At 44.7% G+C, this 17,789-nt stretch overlaps 1 protein-coding gene across 8 annotated transcripts in view; it reads right to left on the bottom strand.

The window, feature by feature from the left end:
* GAPVD1 (GTPase activating protein and VPS9 domains 1) overlaps positions 1-14,291 on the bottom strand; it is a 31,992-nt gene extending 17,701 nt beyond the window's left edge. For 2 of the 8 annotated variants that reach the window (XM_075112449.1, XM_075112451.1), the window contains exons 1-9: positions 13,967-14,290; positions 13,400-13,529; positions 7,271-7,486; positions 6,021-6,864; positions 4,668-4,754; positions 3,577-3,711; positions 3,280-3,469; positions 1,321-1,481; positions 291-420 (exon numbers count right to left, since the gene is read on the bottom strand). In XM_075112449.1, coding sequence (XP_074968550.1) covers positions 291-420; positions 1,321-1,481; positions 3,280-3,469; positions 3,577-3,711; positions 4,668-4,754; positions 6,021-6,864; positions 7,271-7,455 — 1,732 coding nt within the window. In that variant the 5' untranslated portion in view covers positions 7,456-7,486; positions 13,400-13,529; positions 13,967-14,290. Of the gene's footprint in view, positions 1-290; positions 421-1,320; positions 1,482-3,279; positions 3,470-3,576; positions 3,712-4,667; positions 4,755-6,020; positions 6,865-7,270; positions 7,487-13,399; positions 13,530-13,966 lie in introns of all 8 variants that reach the window. The other 6 variants (XM_075112453.1, XM_075112455.1, XM_075112454.1 and 3 more) reach the window with 4 other exon arrangements.
* Positions 14,292-17,789: the final 3,498 nt, after the last annotated feature.

Below are 17,789 nucleotides of genomic sequence, written 5' to 3'. Positions count from 1 at the left end.
CTGCACTTAAAAAAAAATCCCTTTGTTTTGTCTTTCTAAATACACTTAGTTTTTTTCTTCCTAGCACTCAGATTCGGTTATGCCTTTGCAGGTCAAAATTTAGCTCCAGGCTTTTTCCTTTGAGTAGCTAAAAGAAAAGGCAGGCTCTCAGGGTAAAATAACACGCAGAGTCTTCAAAATGGCAACGATGACATGCTGTATTTAACAGAAGTCCCTTTTACAGTTAAGGGAAAAAAAAAAGGGGGGGGGGGGACACACAAAACTTCTTCAAGACTTAAGTAGCCCTTCACCTTCAGATATTCCTTCCAGATTATCACTGCAGAGGGAAAAGCGCAAGGTTTTATCAGGTTTACCATGGAGCTTGTTTTCATCAACGGGGACATCTCCTTGTCCGCCATCTGCAAGCTGCATATTTAAGACCTGGAGAGTGGCAGGAAAGAAACAAGACTCCTTAAAACGCTCTATTTTTCAGATAATTAAGCAGTAAACAAAACATTGTACACATTATTTGCATTCTTTTCCCCTAGTTGTTAATCGCACAATCAAATTTCTAACATTCAGTTTGAAAAAAGACAGCTATCTCTGAAGTCAGAGCCTGGAGAGAATGTAAGGTAACCAAGATGGGAACATAAGGCAAGTCCTGATAATAACGGAGCCACCAGCTCCCTCATCACCCCAGCAGACTAATACGACATAGAAACCGAGCGTTACACAGCTGTAAAAGGAGATAATCTGAACTATCAGACAAGGCAGCAAAGATGAAAGCAGAAGCTGTTCTACGGCTGGTGAAAGAAAAGGCTGTAAAACCAGCTTTACCCTAAGCAACATAGTCTGAAGGCATTCACGGCAGCTTGGCCACAGCTCCGCCCTCACACGAAGCTGGGCCTGCGCGTTTCAAAGTCTGAGCTGCCAGAAACGTCGGGACCAGTGTTCCAGTTCTGTCATTCACCTGTGCCACTTGATCCAAAGCACAGAGCATGCAGAGAGACGACTGAATCAGCTTCTTCAAGCAGTAGCCCAAATTTGCTCTTAAGTATGCTAGATGAAAAAGCCTCTTCATAAATCTGCCAGGTTCATTTTTCCTGTGTTAATATATTGCTTTTCACACCTCGCAGATACACTAAGTGAGGAAAAAAACCCATCTAACAAAGATAAATTTGAAAGCTACAACCCCCAAGTTCAGTAAAATGGAAGTAAGGATTTTAATTCCCACTCTGGATTTATTGCCCAAACTTAGCGTCACAACTTCACCATTCTGCTATTAGAGAACACACAGGCTGTACTTTTCAAAGTATCTGAGCCGTGATAGTTTTTGCATACCTCATTTTCTGACATCATTCCTGGAGTAATCTGTGGACCTGTCCCCAGAGAAATCACGAGCACTTCTTCTGGCTGAACTTCTGGGATAGCCTCCTGTGAGGATCCTTCATGATCTCCATGCTGATCCATTAGAATATTTGGTCTACTTCTGCTACGAGTTGCTAAGAAAATATTTTGAGATATCAACATTAGAAAGCTTTTCCTTGTTTAAGGAGGGAAAAAAAAAAGACAAGACAATGGAAATACAGAATGGCAATGTTTTGAATTAATAACACGCATACTAAATAAACTTACAAAATGAAAAGTCACATTGGACTTTGAGAGATGGAACTGCGGTTTAAATCTGAGTACTGAATTGTGAAAAAGCAAACTGTCAATATAAAATTTTAGAGGAATAACGTTACTATGTCCTGTTTGCCTACACAAATTCAGTGTGCTCTGATCACAGAAAGTTAATTGAGGAAATTAAGAAGTTTCTTACCAACAAAAAAAAAAGGTCTAGGTTCCTGTGGTTTGTCACTCTGCTTAATTGAATTATTTATTAGTTTTTTTCTCCTAAAGCAGGGAAATTTTATTCTAACAGGTGTCTCAAAACACACAATTCAACGTCGCATGGTTTACTTTCATTGTTTCGTGACTCTTAGTCTTTTCAAGTAGCCTCATGTTCCCACGTTGGGCACCGTGGAAGGAAAAACGCCCACATGGAATTAGGATTTCTAAGTATGGCAGCATGACACCAGTTATTTCTTTATCTGATCCAGGTAAAACAAGGCAAGTGTGTGGAAGTCAGAGCAGAACTTTGATTATCACAAAGGTGCACAAGGTGTTTTTAAAGATTGTACATGTACAAACAAAATGAGTTCCATATAGAAATCAATGGAGAATCTGAAAAAGCAACTGATGGCCAAAGTAAACCATAGGCATGCTTAGCAGTTTCACAGAGAAGAATGGAAAGAGGGCATTACCCACCAAAAGGGGTTACTAGAGTTATATGAGCTGAAAGATTGGTAGCAGAAGTATCCCAGGCAGTAATGGCTGCCAATTGCTGTCCTGGATTTCGAAAGCATTAAAATGAAACAAAAATAAAAAATTTAAGCAAAAACTATTTTATACCATAAAAGAAATGCTGTTGTGCCGCTACTTTAATGGCATAAGACCAGAACCACTCAGAAGCAGAGTTAAAACAACATGGGCTAAGTTTGTTTCGGGGTTGGTTTGTGGGGGTTTTTGCCACTTGGCAGGCTCTACATATTTTCACCCTGTACATGCTAACACAACATCTCTCAGACAAACAAAAATAACACATATGGTCATATTCATGTAAATATACACTGAAGAGGAGTATCGCACTTCCTATTTTAAGATAAAATATTACTGAAAGGGAGAAGTTCAAGACCCAGAAATCCCATTCAAAAAGAGGACAAAACCCCAAACAACATAAAACTGCATTACAATATACTAACAATTGGAATTAGACCAGGCAAATAATGGAGAAGGAAGCAAGCTTCTCTTCTCAGCACATACTATAAAAATTCTGCTCGTGCTTTTTCATCCTCCTCCACATTTGCTCTCTTCTGAGACACAAAAATTTCAAAATAATTCTATCCCACTAATTAAATGTCATCACTTCCACCTTACCACTTTCCTAAGCAATCTTCCCTCCTAGACCTGCTTCCCATCTTCAAACTTTCCCTCTATTACCATTGCACTAGCATAACCACCAGCCACTCCAGTGTTTTTCTCAAGTTTAATCCAGAGCGATGAAACTCACTATACTTGCATCAGAAATTAAGGAAGTTACCCGGCTTTCTATGCAAAAGAAAATCCTTCACCATCTACACAGAAGAAGTAGGAACTGAAGGTGTAGTTGAAGAGTAACCCCAAGAGATGACTGAAAAAATGGCACAGAAAATGTATCACGGTATCAAATCATGCAAGAAGTCTGCTTGCTCTCCTTACCTATTGGTAACCGATTTTTTTTGTTAGCTGGAGTAGTTGCAGGAGAAAGTTGTGGGGTGTTATACGGAGTCATTTCAAGGCTGCTGCTTTTCCCTGGTTTGTTCTGGGGTAAGTTTGCCAGCAAGTTTTCCAAAGCCATCCGATCTTCCTTAAGTTGATCGCTTGACATTACATTCCGCATAAAGCCAACCTAAAAATTTAGCATTAGTGTTGGTAAATCACCAGCCTTGTCTACCCTATTTGTAAACACACAGCGACAAGTTTATACTACTACTTTTTAAGAACTTGAGACATTACCAGAGTAGTTAGCTGGCTGTATGTCATGTAAACCACTGTTCTACTCAACCCCTCCAGAAGGTTAACAGAAGACATTGGAGGAGTTTCGACCGCACGCCCATCAATAACTACATCCAGGAAAGCAGCCACACAGCTCTGCAAAGAGAAGAAATAGTTTTTAAATGAGAGACAATTTACTAGAGTTTGGGAAAAACTAAGTTACACCAAGAGTTAAGTAGTTTACATAACGATAGAAGTTTTGCTTCCTACTTTTAAAATCTTAGGATAAAATACCATGTGTCATTAAAATCCCCGAAGAGCAGGCAAGGAAAGCATGCAGTTAGTTTTAGCATTTCCTTCATTCCTTTTCTGCATTCAAAAGTGTCACTTACTTAAGTGTCGCCTTGCAATTTTTTAAAATATTAAACTGTTTTACAGCAATTAAACTGCCCTTTCCCAAAGAATCTGCTAAGCACAGACTAAAAGTGAAACAAGGAAGGAACACACAATATCACTTTCTAATCTCATTGAATGTTACTTGTAAAATAGAAGTGTAACTTTGTATGATGACTATGTAACAATTATAATTAGCAAAAACCTGGAAGTTATGCAAATCAAGAGGTTTTTAAACATATGACAGTACAAAGATCATTAGTTTCACTGTTCCTCTGATGAAGCCAATTCCAGTACTGCTAGGGATGATTCATACTAACATAGGAAAAGGTGAACAAAAAAGCAAAACTACACAAAAAAGGAAGAGAAGTTACTTGCACTAACAAATTACTTCGTGTTAAGCCATATTCCATATAAAAGTTGCTTCAGATCAAAGAGTTTTCTTTAGGTTCAGTAGAAAAACCACAGACAGTAATTCAGCATTTCAGTTTAAAAGGTAACTTGCTTTTATTTCTTTTTTTCTATGTTCTTTTAAGAAACATTATGTCAGAGTAGAAGCAAGAATCCCCAACCCTTAATTCTGGTACTCGAGACTTTGTTCGCAGCTTTGTGCAGGATTTAATATGCTTTTCAGTACATGTAACCTGGAAGTTAAAGTTAGACTTCAGAAGGGTGAAGTACACACACAAGTCTTGGCTTTTTCTAGTCTGAGTTCTTACTTTGTCAAATTTAGCAAGGTTGCTCTTCATACGTGGATCTCCCTCTTCAGAACCTGTCATCGCCAGTTGCTGCAAAAGTCTCCCAACCTGAAATAAAAAAAGAAGTACGAAGAATAAGCATTTCAAAACGACATCATGATGGACCCAACTATAAAAAATAGTTAAGAAAACTCCTCCATTCTATATTTTTTTTCATTTGATACTCTGAGAAATACTTCTGATTGAGTGGACACAGTCTTGTGCTCATTTTCAGGGCAGAAAAAATGCAAGAAGCTTTAGAAAAAAAGCAGTCATTGCATTTAACAAGAAAATCTGCACACACAGTATGCTACAAGCACCCATACTTCCCCCCTTCCCAAGAACAAAGTATGTTTTGTTTTTACAACACGTCAGAACTGAGAGTTGAATCTAGGTCATCTTAAACCTAGACATTTTAAAAGGCTGTGTATATTTTACTAAGAATATGTTGGGGGGGCGGGGGGGAAGCAAGAAGGCTAACCCTTGTTTCAGAGCATATACTCCTTATTAATCTCAAATTGTAAAACAACTCTCGATTTTAAAGAGTCGCCAGCTGCAAGCTCTGCTACAACACACAAGCAGTGACACAGGAGAGGATTCCTAATGTATTTTAGAAAAACACTGGCAAGGCCCTGGTTCAAGTAAGGGCTGAGCAAAGCCCACTGGAATGATTATACTGTGAGAACTGCTCCCTGTCCAGTTTATAGACAACATGAAAAAGTAGGTTTTGTTACTGGTGTAGGGAATATCCTCAGTCAGACAAGTGTTGCTTAATACTTTCAGACTACACCTCTACATACCATCATTAAATTGCCCAAGTATTTGCCCAAAGACAAAAATTTGTCACGAGGGCTGGGGAATACTCTAAGGTCTAATGAAACAGATGGCCACCCATCAGAAACAGTGGTCATTACTGCTGGACAAGAAGGCTTTTTCAGCAAAATATTTCATTATCTTGTGCAATACCTGACATAATATTTAACATTAGCAAGAATGGCACAACATCCATTTACACACAATCCAGCATTAATCTTATAGTCGCTTCTGCACTTTAGCTTCCATCCCTTATAACAGCTTTTATAAAGTACATTTGCAACTCTTCTAAAAGAGAGAGGAACACATGCTATCATTTTTAAGCCAGTTTTTTAAGCAAATAGATGAACTCTAGAGCATGCCTTTTCAGCAACGATAACACAAATATTTTGTTAGCATTCTTCTCATAGGCAGGAGGGACAGTACCTTACTGTAGTAACACCAGTTCTAGTGGAAAGAAAAGGCCAAGAACATTTCTCATATATATTTTTTTTTTAAGGACTATTTTAAAGTGAATCATACCTGCATCAAATTAAATCTTGCCACCTCATTTATAGGAGCATCAGAGATTATCCCATACTGTTCTGGGTTAACAATCGCAGGGCAGATGAAACATGCGAGAAGAAGATCTGTGCACATTGCTCTGACCTCCCCAACCTCCAGCCTGTCCACGCACGAGAGCGTTTTGTACATTTGTGACACAATCCATCTCAAGCTGTGAGGAAAACAGTAGGTATTTTGTTTGAGATAGCCAATGAATTTGTTCACCAGGGTCACCAGCTTGGCCTCATTGGAGTCAACCATCTCTTGGACTCTTTGCTTGAACTTTTCTGTGCCTTTCTCTCCAAATAACTTTTCCTGTTGTACTGGGGAGAATCTCTCAATTAGCTTGTTTGGATCAGTTTCCAGGTGGTCTTCATCTTCAACCAGAAGCTGCATGATTGGCTCATGTAAAGTTGCAGTAAGAAAGAGTTTTGCAGAAAAGAGTCCTTCAGAGAAAAGTTTGAATAAGATGCTGAACGCACAGGTGCCTCGTCTCAACAGCCGCCTAGGGTTGTCGCTTTCCTTGAGTTCAAATTCAATCAAGTAACGGAGGACCTGGAGGAGGTAGCTCTCATCCTCCTGCATGATGCAATTGCCATAAATGGATGTAAAGACTGTGTGAATGACACTCTGAGTGTTGTCCTGGTTGAGCTTCTCTCCAGCAACCAGACAGGATGCAATAAGCCTAGGGTTCTCTCTTAATCTGTTTAGGAATTCTCCATAAGCAGTCTCCTGAAATCCCAACTGCTTATATCCATCCACAAACTGTGTGTCCTCCAAGATTTTAGCATGCTGGCAACATTCAGCGGGAGAGGCTTCAGCACTTTAAAGAAAAACATTGAAACAGTTTAAGTAACGCTTAAGCAAACAAACTTCATAAAAGATGACACATGGTCGGTCTATTAACAAGACTACCACCAAGGGAAAAAGCCTTTCCATATAGGTAATACAAATGATTTGCAAATTCAGGAATAAGGAGAGCTTGTTCCTATCTATTAACAGGAGCAAAACACACACATTTTAAAAAAAGGTAGCCTAAACAGCAAACAGGCAAGTTTCAGGTGAGTCAGATTCCCTAGCTGAGAGTTATTTTAAAACCTTACTATTTCCATGATTAGTACAGCAAAGGACTCCACATACAAAGTGAAAAATCCGATGGATTTGCTGCAATTCACAGCAGTTTAGGAGCCTGTTCTCCCCAGGACCACTCCCACCCCTCCCCAAGTCACCTTGTTATGATCAGTCTGTCCAAGTTAATCCTTTGCTGCTTGGAAATCCATGCTGTGCGGTACAGCTTTTCAGCTGTCTTCAACACATCGGCATTGAGCCTCTGAATAAGTTGCTTTTCTGAGTTTACATACAGTCGTTCCTGCTTGAGGTGATGAGCCAGAGTGTGTATATCCAGCTTCACCATCTTGAGCAGCGAGCAGGTTATGCAGCACTCACTGAAAGAAAGAAAATGAAACAGGTGAATTCCAACACTTGGGGAACAAGTTCTGTTGGCCCCGATGAAGTGATAAGCAGGTCATAAACTTACACTGAGCAGTAAATACTACTGTGCCCTTCCCATGTTAGCAAATTAATAATGATCTCTCAAATACACAACCCACCACTTAGTGACCAAGTCACTCTTTCTTAATGCACGGTTTCCTAATTGCCAATTTCATTGACCCCTTGTCATGTCAGCACATCAGGGACACTTGCATAGAGGCAAATGGTATTTTCAAGTAACTCATGAACTGAAATAGTGATACGGTACGGCACTACAACACTCCTGCACCACACTGCCAATGCACAAGGTAAGGAGCTGGCCATTACCTGGAGAGATGTGGCCACTACTACAGTTTAGGTGACACAGGCTCAGGGAAATGGAGCCCGATTCCGACCCACTGCCTGGCAAACAGGCAAAAAGATTTGTGCACGTATTATTTTGTCCTAAAGCATGCCCACATAACACAGCACTATCCAAGTGCTTGGGTGTGGTTACCTCTGGCCTGTCAAAGCAAATGCCCTCTCTCTACCTACGCATAAGAAGCACCAAGCTTCCAATATTGGTCTTTTCTGCTAAAAAATTGCAAATCATAATATATTTGTAATAAGAAAAAAATAATCAAGGAGTATCAATACCCAGATCAGGCAGAAGTTGGAAATAAGTCTGGAGACTCTGCTCAACAGTAGAGTTCATTAAAAAAAAAAATCCTCAAATATTTCAATTCAGAAGAATATTTCTTTGGGCCACAATCCAAAAATGTTGTTTTAAAGGGAGAAGAACTGAAACAACTGTAGGCTTTCATAGCACATCAGGGACAAAACGCTACACAAACTACTGTTACGTCTCAATGTAACATCAGCTCTAACTTCATAATTAGAAGACATCTCAGCTACCATTTAAGAGTTAGGTAAACCATTCACAACAAGTTCAAGGAGCTAATCCATCTAAAAATTAACTCTATGGAAGTAAAACAACCATCAACTGCATTAATGTTGAAGGAGTAGAATCATGCAGATCAGATTACGTTTCCATGGAATTAATGATTAACTGCTTTATGTCTTCCTTCCCACCAGAAGTAACAGCCATACTAGCTAATTTGGGAAGAAAAAGGATGTGATCCAGATATAATCTTTAACAGCTATCTGTCATATATATTGGTCATAGATACATGTCAGAGCTGTCAAGGGATCTGGTGACGAACCCTTCAAAGCCAATGCTACCGTTAAACGAAAAATGTACTTCCCGCAACCTGCGGTGACTCCGGAGGAGCCTTGCTTCACAAGACCATTTAGTCCATGCTTGAGAAACTACCAATAATGTACCATGCACTGGCCTAATGCTCTCCCCCTTTAGTGTTTTAAAGATCTGCGGTTCACCGCTCGGCATAGCAGGAGGTGATCCTCTCGGAAGAATACAGATTAGCTCCCTAATTAGGTACAGGTTTTACATTTGTTGGGTTTTTTCCAGAATGTGGAGAAAGCTTGCTACCAAGGCGCACTGACAACCCTCACTGCTCCTTCTGTGTGTAACAAAGTTCTTCCATCTGTAGTTTTAACCTCACAACCAAAATCCTAGCAGACACAAAAAGAGATGCTTTCACAAGCCTTTATTTATAAAAAATCACAACCTTATTATACCTGATGGTTTAAAAGTAATTCGTAGCAAATACAGACAACCGTGTATAAAGCTCGCTCTCAAAAAAAAAAAAAAAAGAAACCAAAACCAAACAGAAAAAAAACCCCAAACCTCAAAAAAACCCAAACAAAAAAATTCCCAGTCATGCTAACCAGTGGTTACAGCTCATGCATCCGAAGATGAGACTAAGCAAGGAACTTCAAGGACACAATTATTTAGATGTTTTTAACTAGGACAGTCTCAGAGAAGTTATTAGAAAAAGAAGCACTGACATTACTGCCAAAGTTCTCTGAGAAACAAATAACCACTTCTTGCAACAAATTTATTTTTAGTCCCAGAACTTTAGGACTCACAAAAAAAAAAAGTAGCATTAAACTTGATACTGCCTACAAACACAGTAGTAACTGGTTACTAGGCTATGAGCTACTGATATCAGCCAGGCAAAGTAAGTAGCATCCATAAAAATATATATACACGAGATCTGCAGAAATATCTTCTGTCTTTTCAGGTTTCTGCCGTGAGGCTGTACTTAAAGAGATGTTCATAGTTTATCAAACCTTAACAGTTTTAGCTGACACTTTCCATTTTAAGGTCTCCACTTTTCTGGAGAGAAAGTTAGTCCAAGTGGCTCTCCTGCCTGAAAGCAAGTTTTGGGGCACGACGGGGAGCCCACATGGGCTACCCCGTACGATCAGCCTGTTGACTTCCCCTGCGTTCCTATGCCTCTGCCTCACTAAATTTCAAAACAAGCTCCCATTTTTGTGTCACTCATTACAAACACCTTTAGCAGTAGACAAGCTGATTAAATCACTTCTGAGGTGTCTCATATACTTACACATAAAGTTGTTTCTCTCACTGTTCCACTCAGTGTCTTTTTTTTTTTTTTTTTAACTAGAGAAGACGTTTGCAGCATCAGGGATGGACTAAGCACTCTGACAGCTTTCAGCCTCTGAGGAAAGGCTGCTCTTTTCTCCCCTGGCCCACAGGTGGGAGCAAATTCCAAAAGCCCAGTCAGCAAGAGAGACAAAAGGTGACCTGGAAACAATATACTTCTTCTGGTAAGTTATGATTATCAAAATAGCAGTTAAAGTGCTAGAAACCTTTTCTGGAGCTCAGACAATTAAAAATAAAATAAATTAATATTCAGAAAGAAAAAAAGTCTCCCACACAGTGCAAAGTCCTAATACACATGCATATAATCGGCTTGTCTGGCAAAAAGAACAACAAAACAGTAGAAAAGGTCAGAATACTGCAAAACGATAGTGTATTATTTGTGATGCCACCTGAAAAAAAAAAGACAACACACGGTCCTCACACACACTCATAGAGTGAGTTACCCCCTAACATACAAACGGTTTGGGCATCTTGTCATGATACAGCATCACAGCCCTTAAACAGAGACACTACTAAAGCACTGAGTAACAGTGAGAAGTTGCACACCCCTGTGCATTTTTTTCTTTTAAACTAATTGCCACTGTGAACTTCAGGCCCAAAACAAAAGGCTCCGAAGACTACCGTTACATGCACCTGCGCTTCTCATACACTGGTCCCATGACTACTTGATAATATCCTATCAACTGGCCACCACCATGTGTCTGTCTTATCTGTCTCTACTGTAGAACACCAGGAATAACAAAGGCAAGAGAAGAACTCCATTGGAACTGAACTGCAGCAGGTCAATGCATACCACTGCTTTGTCAAGAACTACAAGAATCTACAGGATTTTCCTGTGGATCTGGACGAAGTCAACTGCACAACATCGGCTCTTACCCTGTGTACATGGGAAAGGGATCAGCAGCTTCCCTGTCTTTATAATCCTCCATGAAAATTAAACTTATTTGATTGCTACTGAAATACACCTCTCTGAAGATGAATGCTTTGTTCGTTCCCATTTACCAGTTTTTAAAAATTAATTATTCTGAAGTCACACAAGTTTAGCGAGCAACAGCGCAAACCCTGTCTTCACCTTTAGTTTCTGGCAGACGTTTGAGAACACTAGAGGTATAAAGCAGGTAGTTTAATCCACACAATACTTAAGCAGGCTTCAGAGAGGCTCTGAAGAAAGCTTGCAACATAATAAAGAAAAACCAAAAAACCTAGTTGAGCAAGATGCACACGCTATTACTCTCTTCAGATACTGGTATTATTAACACAGCTTGTCTTAAAAGAAGAAACTATCGTACTGCTAACACACCTACATGACACACACTGCTCCCCTCCAAAAACCTTTTTCATAGCGATCATAAAGGGAAGAGACAACAGTTGCATTCTCTGACCTTCCCAGGCTATACAACGTTCACTCCACGCCAGCACTGGGGACAACAGCTTTAGAAGCAATTAGCCACACTTACGTATTTGGTAACACACCACAGAAGGCAGCGTTAGAGCAGAGCGAGCGGCGGCAGCTTCAGCTGGTACTAATTCCAGAACGCCGTTTGTCCGATTACCGTATTGGTTTCTCATAAACAAAAAGGTGTCCATAATTATCCAGTTACCTGGTTTATGACCACCACGCACCACACTTTGAAATAACAGATGTCTGTACGCAATTTTATAAAGAAGGCAGTTTAGAAAATTTAGATATCCAACACTCTGCTGTGGCTGAAGAGACAGATACTAAACAGCTCCTGCTATGTGCAAATTATTTTTCAATCCTTGCAATTTCATTCAGATATAAAAACACTTCAATTTTCTGTCAGTTACTTCAAGACCACTTAGTAACCTACTAGAGGCTGTGACGCGGTAAGAGAACTTAGCACAACAATTCAAACAATTTCACTTCACAATGCTCCACTGTACCAGCCACAAAGAGTGCAAGGCCCGACAGCACCTAGGATGTTTTGCCCGGCTGTCAGCGTGACGTAAGTTTGTTCAGAGCCCAACACAGTCTATGCCTTTGATGAACGAAGGACATAGGTTGCTCCCTACCTTTAAAAGTCCTGGAAAACACTGCATTTAATCTTTAGGTACCCAACTCCAACTTACAAAGCACGTGGTTTTGTACTGCAGCATACAGGAACAAGCGACATCTCTGTGAGTATTTCTGCAATTTGGCTGGCAGAAAAGAGATTAAGCAAAGTAGTAAATGCTGCTAGTACACCAGATTCTTCTTCCTTCTCCAGGGTTTCCTGCTCAGGGTTATTTGCTCCTCCTGAGCCTTGCTATGCAAGGCTCCAAAGCAAGGACTGCTTCCAAAGCAAGTTTGGGCAGATCTAACATAGGCAGGGCAGGGCAAGGCAAACCTGAAATCACTCCGTCTTACTGAAAAATAATTCCTAAGCAAGCTTGAATAGCTTCTATGCTAATTCACCCCAGATGAAGTACCTCTTTCTTCATTAATATTTATAGGAATAACTAACAAGCCTTACTTCTTTATATAAGCTAACAGCCTACCTCCCAAGTTGAGCTAAAAAAAATATCCATTCTTCAGTAAGATATCTCACCATGACCTAGGAGTTATCTGCTGAACTCTCACGTTACAATACCCACCATCTCAAAACACGCATACAACACACAAAATGCATTTCAGTTTGCTAGAGTTCAACTATCTAATCAATATTAATAGGAAACTCATACCTCAAGTTTGTTTCTGCCCATTGGCTGCTCTGTAGCTCGCACTAAACATGCTGTCTATCCAGTAAGGTTTGTGTGCAAGGAGCACGTCATTTCTCACGCCCCTTAACAGAACTTATCAGTAATGCACAGGATCAGCCGGCTACTGAAGGATCAATTACTGTATTACTGTGTTGCATAAAATCAAGAAATGCCTATAACCATGCTAAAATCTACTCGGGTCGGTTGTGATGCCAGAAAGAGGAGTTCCCCTTGCATAAGGGGTCACACTAATCCACTTTTAGTCAGAAGTGCAGAACTCAAAGCCGCTCAAACTAGCAAAAACGACCTGCTCCCAGCCCCTTCTCTCGAGGGCAGCTCCCTCCCTCCCCGGGAAACGTCCCGTCCGCCGTCCACCACAAAGGGTAGCTCCTACTAATGACCGAGTATATTCTCCAGGACCTGACAAATCTCACACCAAAATCCTCGTGTGGAGCATCCGCAATATTTTGGCGGCAGCGGTGTATAAGTCCGCTCCCTAAAACCGCCATCCTGCTGCTTTTATAGAAGCGCAGTATTTCAGATTTCGCATACTGTCCGTGCCGTTTCCCCCCCAACACCTTCAAACTGCAGTTTCTACTTGTTAGTCAACCGCATCGTTCCCAAAACAGCACTCTACCTATCGCTAAGCGTAGTGTCACATGCTCGGCTGGAGCGCTTAATCGCAATGGCTCTCTTCCTTCGGAGGACAGTATCATGACTTTGCAAGAAAAAAAGACAGATCGGCCAAGTTCTTCGGCGTCGAGGGTCTGTTAGTAGCGAAAAAGGGAAGTTACGATACTCGTCAAGTTATGGGTTTTAGACCTGCATAAGACAAAAGCCATAAAGGCGAGACGGTAGCGACGCTCGCGCCGAGCGGCCCCGGGAGCGACTCGCTGCCCGCTCCCACGGCGGCGGCGAGCAGAGCAGGGCCCCGGCCGCCGAGTCCTTCGCCTCCCCGAAGACCTCCGCAAACCTCAAGAACCGCAGGTTCGGAGGCGCTGACACGGCAGGTAGGGCTGGCTGCGGCCGGGGCCGGCTGGCGGAGCCAGAAAAGGCACAGACGAGCGCTGGGGGAAAGCGTGGGGCCAACGTGGCTGGCGCCGGGTCACAGCCTTCCCCCCGCAGACCCCGCGCCTCTGCCCCCCGCGCCGGGCCCCGGGCAAAGCGCCCTCCGCGGGGTCGGAGACCCACACACGCAGCCTACCTGCCCTCGGCTCGGTCCCCCGGAGCGCTGCCCCCGCCGCACCTCCCGCCTGCCCCCTCGCTTCCCTGAAGAACCAGAGGGTTCGGTCAGGCCCCGGCCCGGCCTCGCCTTCCTCCCCGCCGGCCGCCCTCCTCCTCCTCCTCCTCCTCCTCCTCCTCCTCCTGGGAGCAGCGCGGTGGCGGGGCGGGGGCACGGCGCCGAGCGGTGCCGCGGAGGAGCGGGGAGGGGGGTGCGAGCGCGTCCCGGCCCGGCCAGCGCCCCGGCCCGCCGCCGCCCGGCTCCCGCTGCGGCCCCGAGGCAGGCGCGGCGCGGCGCGGCACTGCGCAGGCGGCGGGCGGGAGCGCCGGCCGCGCTCCTGGGACATGTAGTCCCTCGGCCGCGCTGGGGGCCGAGCCCCGCCGCCGCCGGCCCGGCCTGCCCCGCCCCGCGGCGACGATGCCCCCCCGCCGGTGTGTTTTAGTTTTAAATAGCGCCTTTCTTCATTTAGCCCGTGCCCGCCCGCCCGTTTTCGGGGGGACTGGCTGCGAGGGGGGAGCCTGGAGGGAAGAGCGATTCATGTATACGCCGCGTGTCATCCCCAGGTGCTTTACGAGCAGTAAGACCCCAAAACGCCGGCCGTTCCGGTCAAAAAGCCCGGCGAAAGTTGTTAACAGGCAGCTACGCCAGGCGCAACAGAACGGCTCCGTGTGGAGCAATCCAGCCTAGAAAACAGCGATTGCTTCATCGTAAGTAACTTTGACCTAAGACATGATTAACGCAACACAGCCACAGAATAAATTTCACTTTGCCCCTCTTTTCGAGATTCTCGGGAAATGTACAGCCATCGCTGACAGGTGGTGGGGCTTGGGAGAACCGCACAGCCGAAAACGAGAGGCTCAGGCTGACGGAAGAAGGCGCTAAGGTCACAGCGCGAGTGATCTGCAGGGACGGGGACAGAGTCCAACACCGCGTGTGACTGCTCCTCGTAACACGCTTAAGCCAAATATTATGCCCTGTAGAAATACCAGGGCAAACTGAATAGCAGAACATAATTTATTACATCAGTATTTGTCCCAACAGATGATTTAAGAAGCCTGTTGTCCAAGGGGGAAAAAAAAAGACCGTTGTAAGTACCATTTGCAGCCTCGGTCTGCACAGCTCCGTTGGCGAGGGATGCCTAGTCACAGCCTGCAGCGTTAGGCATCGGCTGAGGCTCCAAACGTCACCCGGTGCCGCTAGCCCCCCAGGATAGGCGAGTTCCCAGGCACTTGGTGAAGAAGGGCACGGCATCTGGGCTTGATGGCGATTTCAGTGGGAAAAGGATGCTTCGAGGGCCACCACTGCCGCTTGCTTTTTATGCCCAAGTTATCTGCAAAGCTCTTCCCAAGTGGCAACTCAAAAAAAAGCCAAACATTTACACTTTGTACCTCTCACTCTCCAAAATGTGCTATCTCTGCCTTTTTCTTAACTGACACAGTTACTGCCCTGAATTCTCTTCTCTGACAAAAGAGAATGTCTTATGTAATTGAATTTTTAATATCCAAATAACATTTTTGAGACAACTATGGCAAACTGAAATAGAACAAAAGAAGGTTCATCAAGCCCAAACACACAACGCACCAGCAAACTGCTACGCCTGGTACCATACAGCCAGCAGTCACGCTGTACTCCCAACAGTAATGCAGAACGTCGGCTGTATTTACCACAGCACTCCCCCTGGAGAACTGAGAAAAACAAGCCCAGGGCGTAGAAGTATGAAACTACACCCCCCCCCATCTGCACAAAGTTTCCTAAGAATAAATAAAATGCATACATTATTTACAGGTCTCAGGACATATTGCTACAGTAGGAGGTAAACTCCCTTCCAAGGACTAAGCTCAGTCATTTCCATCAGACACCTCAGGATTTTTAAAAGGAGAAAACCACATCAATGTGAGTGCAATGCAGATACAATTAATTTAAAAAATGAGAACCATAAAGAGATACAAAGGACATAAAATATACTTCAAACTAGAAAAAACATTATCAAGATAAAAAAGGCATGTCCAGGTGTGTGTTGAATACCAACAAAGTCTTTTGACAAGGTCTCACTTCATAATGGTAAGAAATCCTGGCAGCTGGGCCAGGCCCGGCTGGCACAAGAAGTAACTTTTATTTAAAAGTCACACTCCCAGAATGCTGCCTGAAGACAGCGGTGTCCCTCTTGGTTTGCAACTGCTTTTTTTATATGGCAATTTCCTGGAATTATTTTTGTTAGATTTCAGACCTCGTATCATAGAATCATAGAATGCCCTGAGCTGGAAGGGACCCACAAGGATCATTGAGTCCAACTCCTGTCCCTGCACAGGACAACCCCAAATTCACATCAGGTCTCTGAGAGCCTTGGCCAAGTGCTTCTGGAATATCACCAGGCTGGTGCCGTGATGCCTCCCTGGGGAGCCTCTTCCAGGGCTCTACCACCCTCTGGGGGAAGAACCTTCTCCTAATGCCCAGCCTAACCCTCCCCCGGCACATCTCCCTGCCGTTCCCTCGGGTCCTGGCGTTGGTCACCAGAGAGCAGAGACCAGCCCTGCCCCCCCTCCTCCCCTTGGGAGGGAGCTGCAGAGCAGCATGAGGGCTGCCCTCAGCCTCCTCCTCTCCAGGCTGAACAAACCAAGGGACTTCAGCCACTCCTTGCACGGCTTCCCCTCTAAATCTTTCACAAACTTCATGGCCCTCCTCTGGACACTCTCTAGAACCAAAGATGAATGAACAGCTTTTGGTTTCTCAACTTATGTTGCTCCTTAATCACGCAAAATGTTCATTTTAATCTGGAGTTCTGTAGTTGTAACTTTTACACTAAAATGCAATTTTAAATATAAGCAGGTAGATAACATAGATATGCATGATGTGCAGGCGCATAAGCCAGTGGCTGACAGAGATGCCCCAGGCCAGTTCCCTACCTAACACAGGGACGATCTGGGTGGATCAATACTCCTAAGGACTGTGCCATCACCTTCCCGTGAAGTTTCCCACCCCAAGCAGCCACAGGGCTGATGTAACACTGTAGCAAGTTACATCTGAGTGACCACATGGTGACATCACGGTTCAGGAGGTGAGGGCCTCCCCTGAGACCTGCCTGCTCCCTGGCTGGGGCTGGCGCGAAGCACCGGGCGCTTGCCCAACAACAGGCCTTGGGTGGGGGCCACATCCTGAGGCGCCTGTGCAGACACCTGCGTCTCCTCAGGGCTGGCCGCCCATGTTACCACTTGTGCCCAGCGCCTGCGTGGCTGCTCAGGGCCGGGGCTGCTCGGCGCCCGGGGCCGCTCGGGGCCGGGGCTGACTGATGGGCCCTCCCCGCGGGCTCAGACGGCCCAGCTGGGCCAGGCCCCGCTCGTCTGCCGAGGCCCGTGTCCGCCCCGCCAGGGCCCAGCCCCGGGGCCGCCGCACGGTCCCCGCCTCACCGCACCTCCCTCCGGGGGGCCGGGGACGCTGCGAAGCCGGGGCGCCCCGAGGCGGGCGGGGTGACGGGGCGCCATGGCCAAACCGCCACCATGGCGGGTCCCAGCCCGGCCGGGGTCGGTAACCATGGAAACTTCCAGAACGTCCCCCCGGCGCCTACCCTGCCCTCGCCATGACGGCCGCCCCCAGCCAATGGGATGGCTCCGCTTGGCTCACGCTTCTCTGTTGATAGGTCCGCGACGCCGGCAGGGTGAACCAATGGAGTGGCCGGAGCGGGGCGCGCCAGGCATGTCAGAGGGACCGCCTGATTCTCACCAATGGAGGAAGGCCAGCTTAGTAGCAGCCAACCAATGGAGAGGCTCCAGCGAGGGCTCCTCAGCCAATGGCGAGCCTCCACGAAGGA

This window comes from Phalacrocorax aristotelis, chromosome 17 (assembly GCF_949628215.1).
Source record: "Phalacrocorax aristotelis chromosome 17, bGulAri2.1, whole genome shotgun sequence".
NCBI classification, from domain to species: Eukaryota; Metazoa; Chordata; class Aves; order Suliformes; family Phalacrocoracidae; genus Phalacrocorax; species Phalacrocorax aristotelis.
Note: the sequence above shows the minus strand (reverse complement) of the source record. Positions and strands in the feature narration are given on the sequence as shown.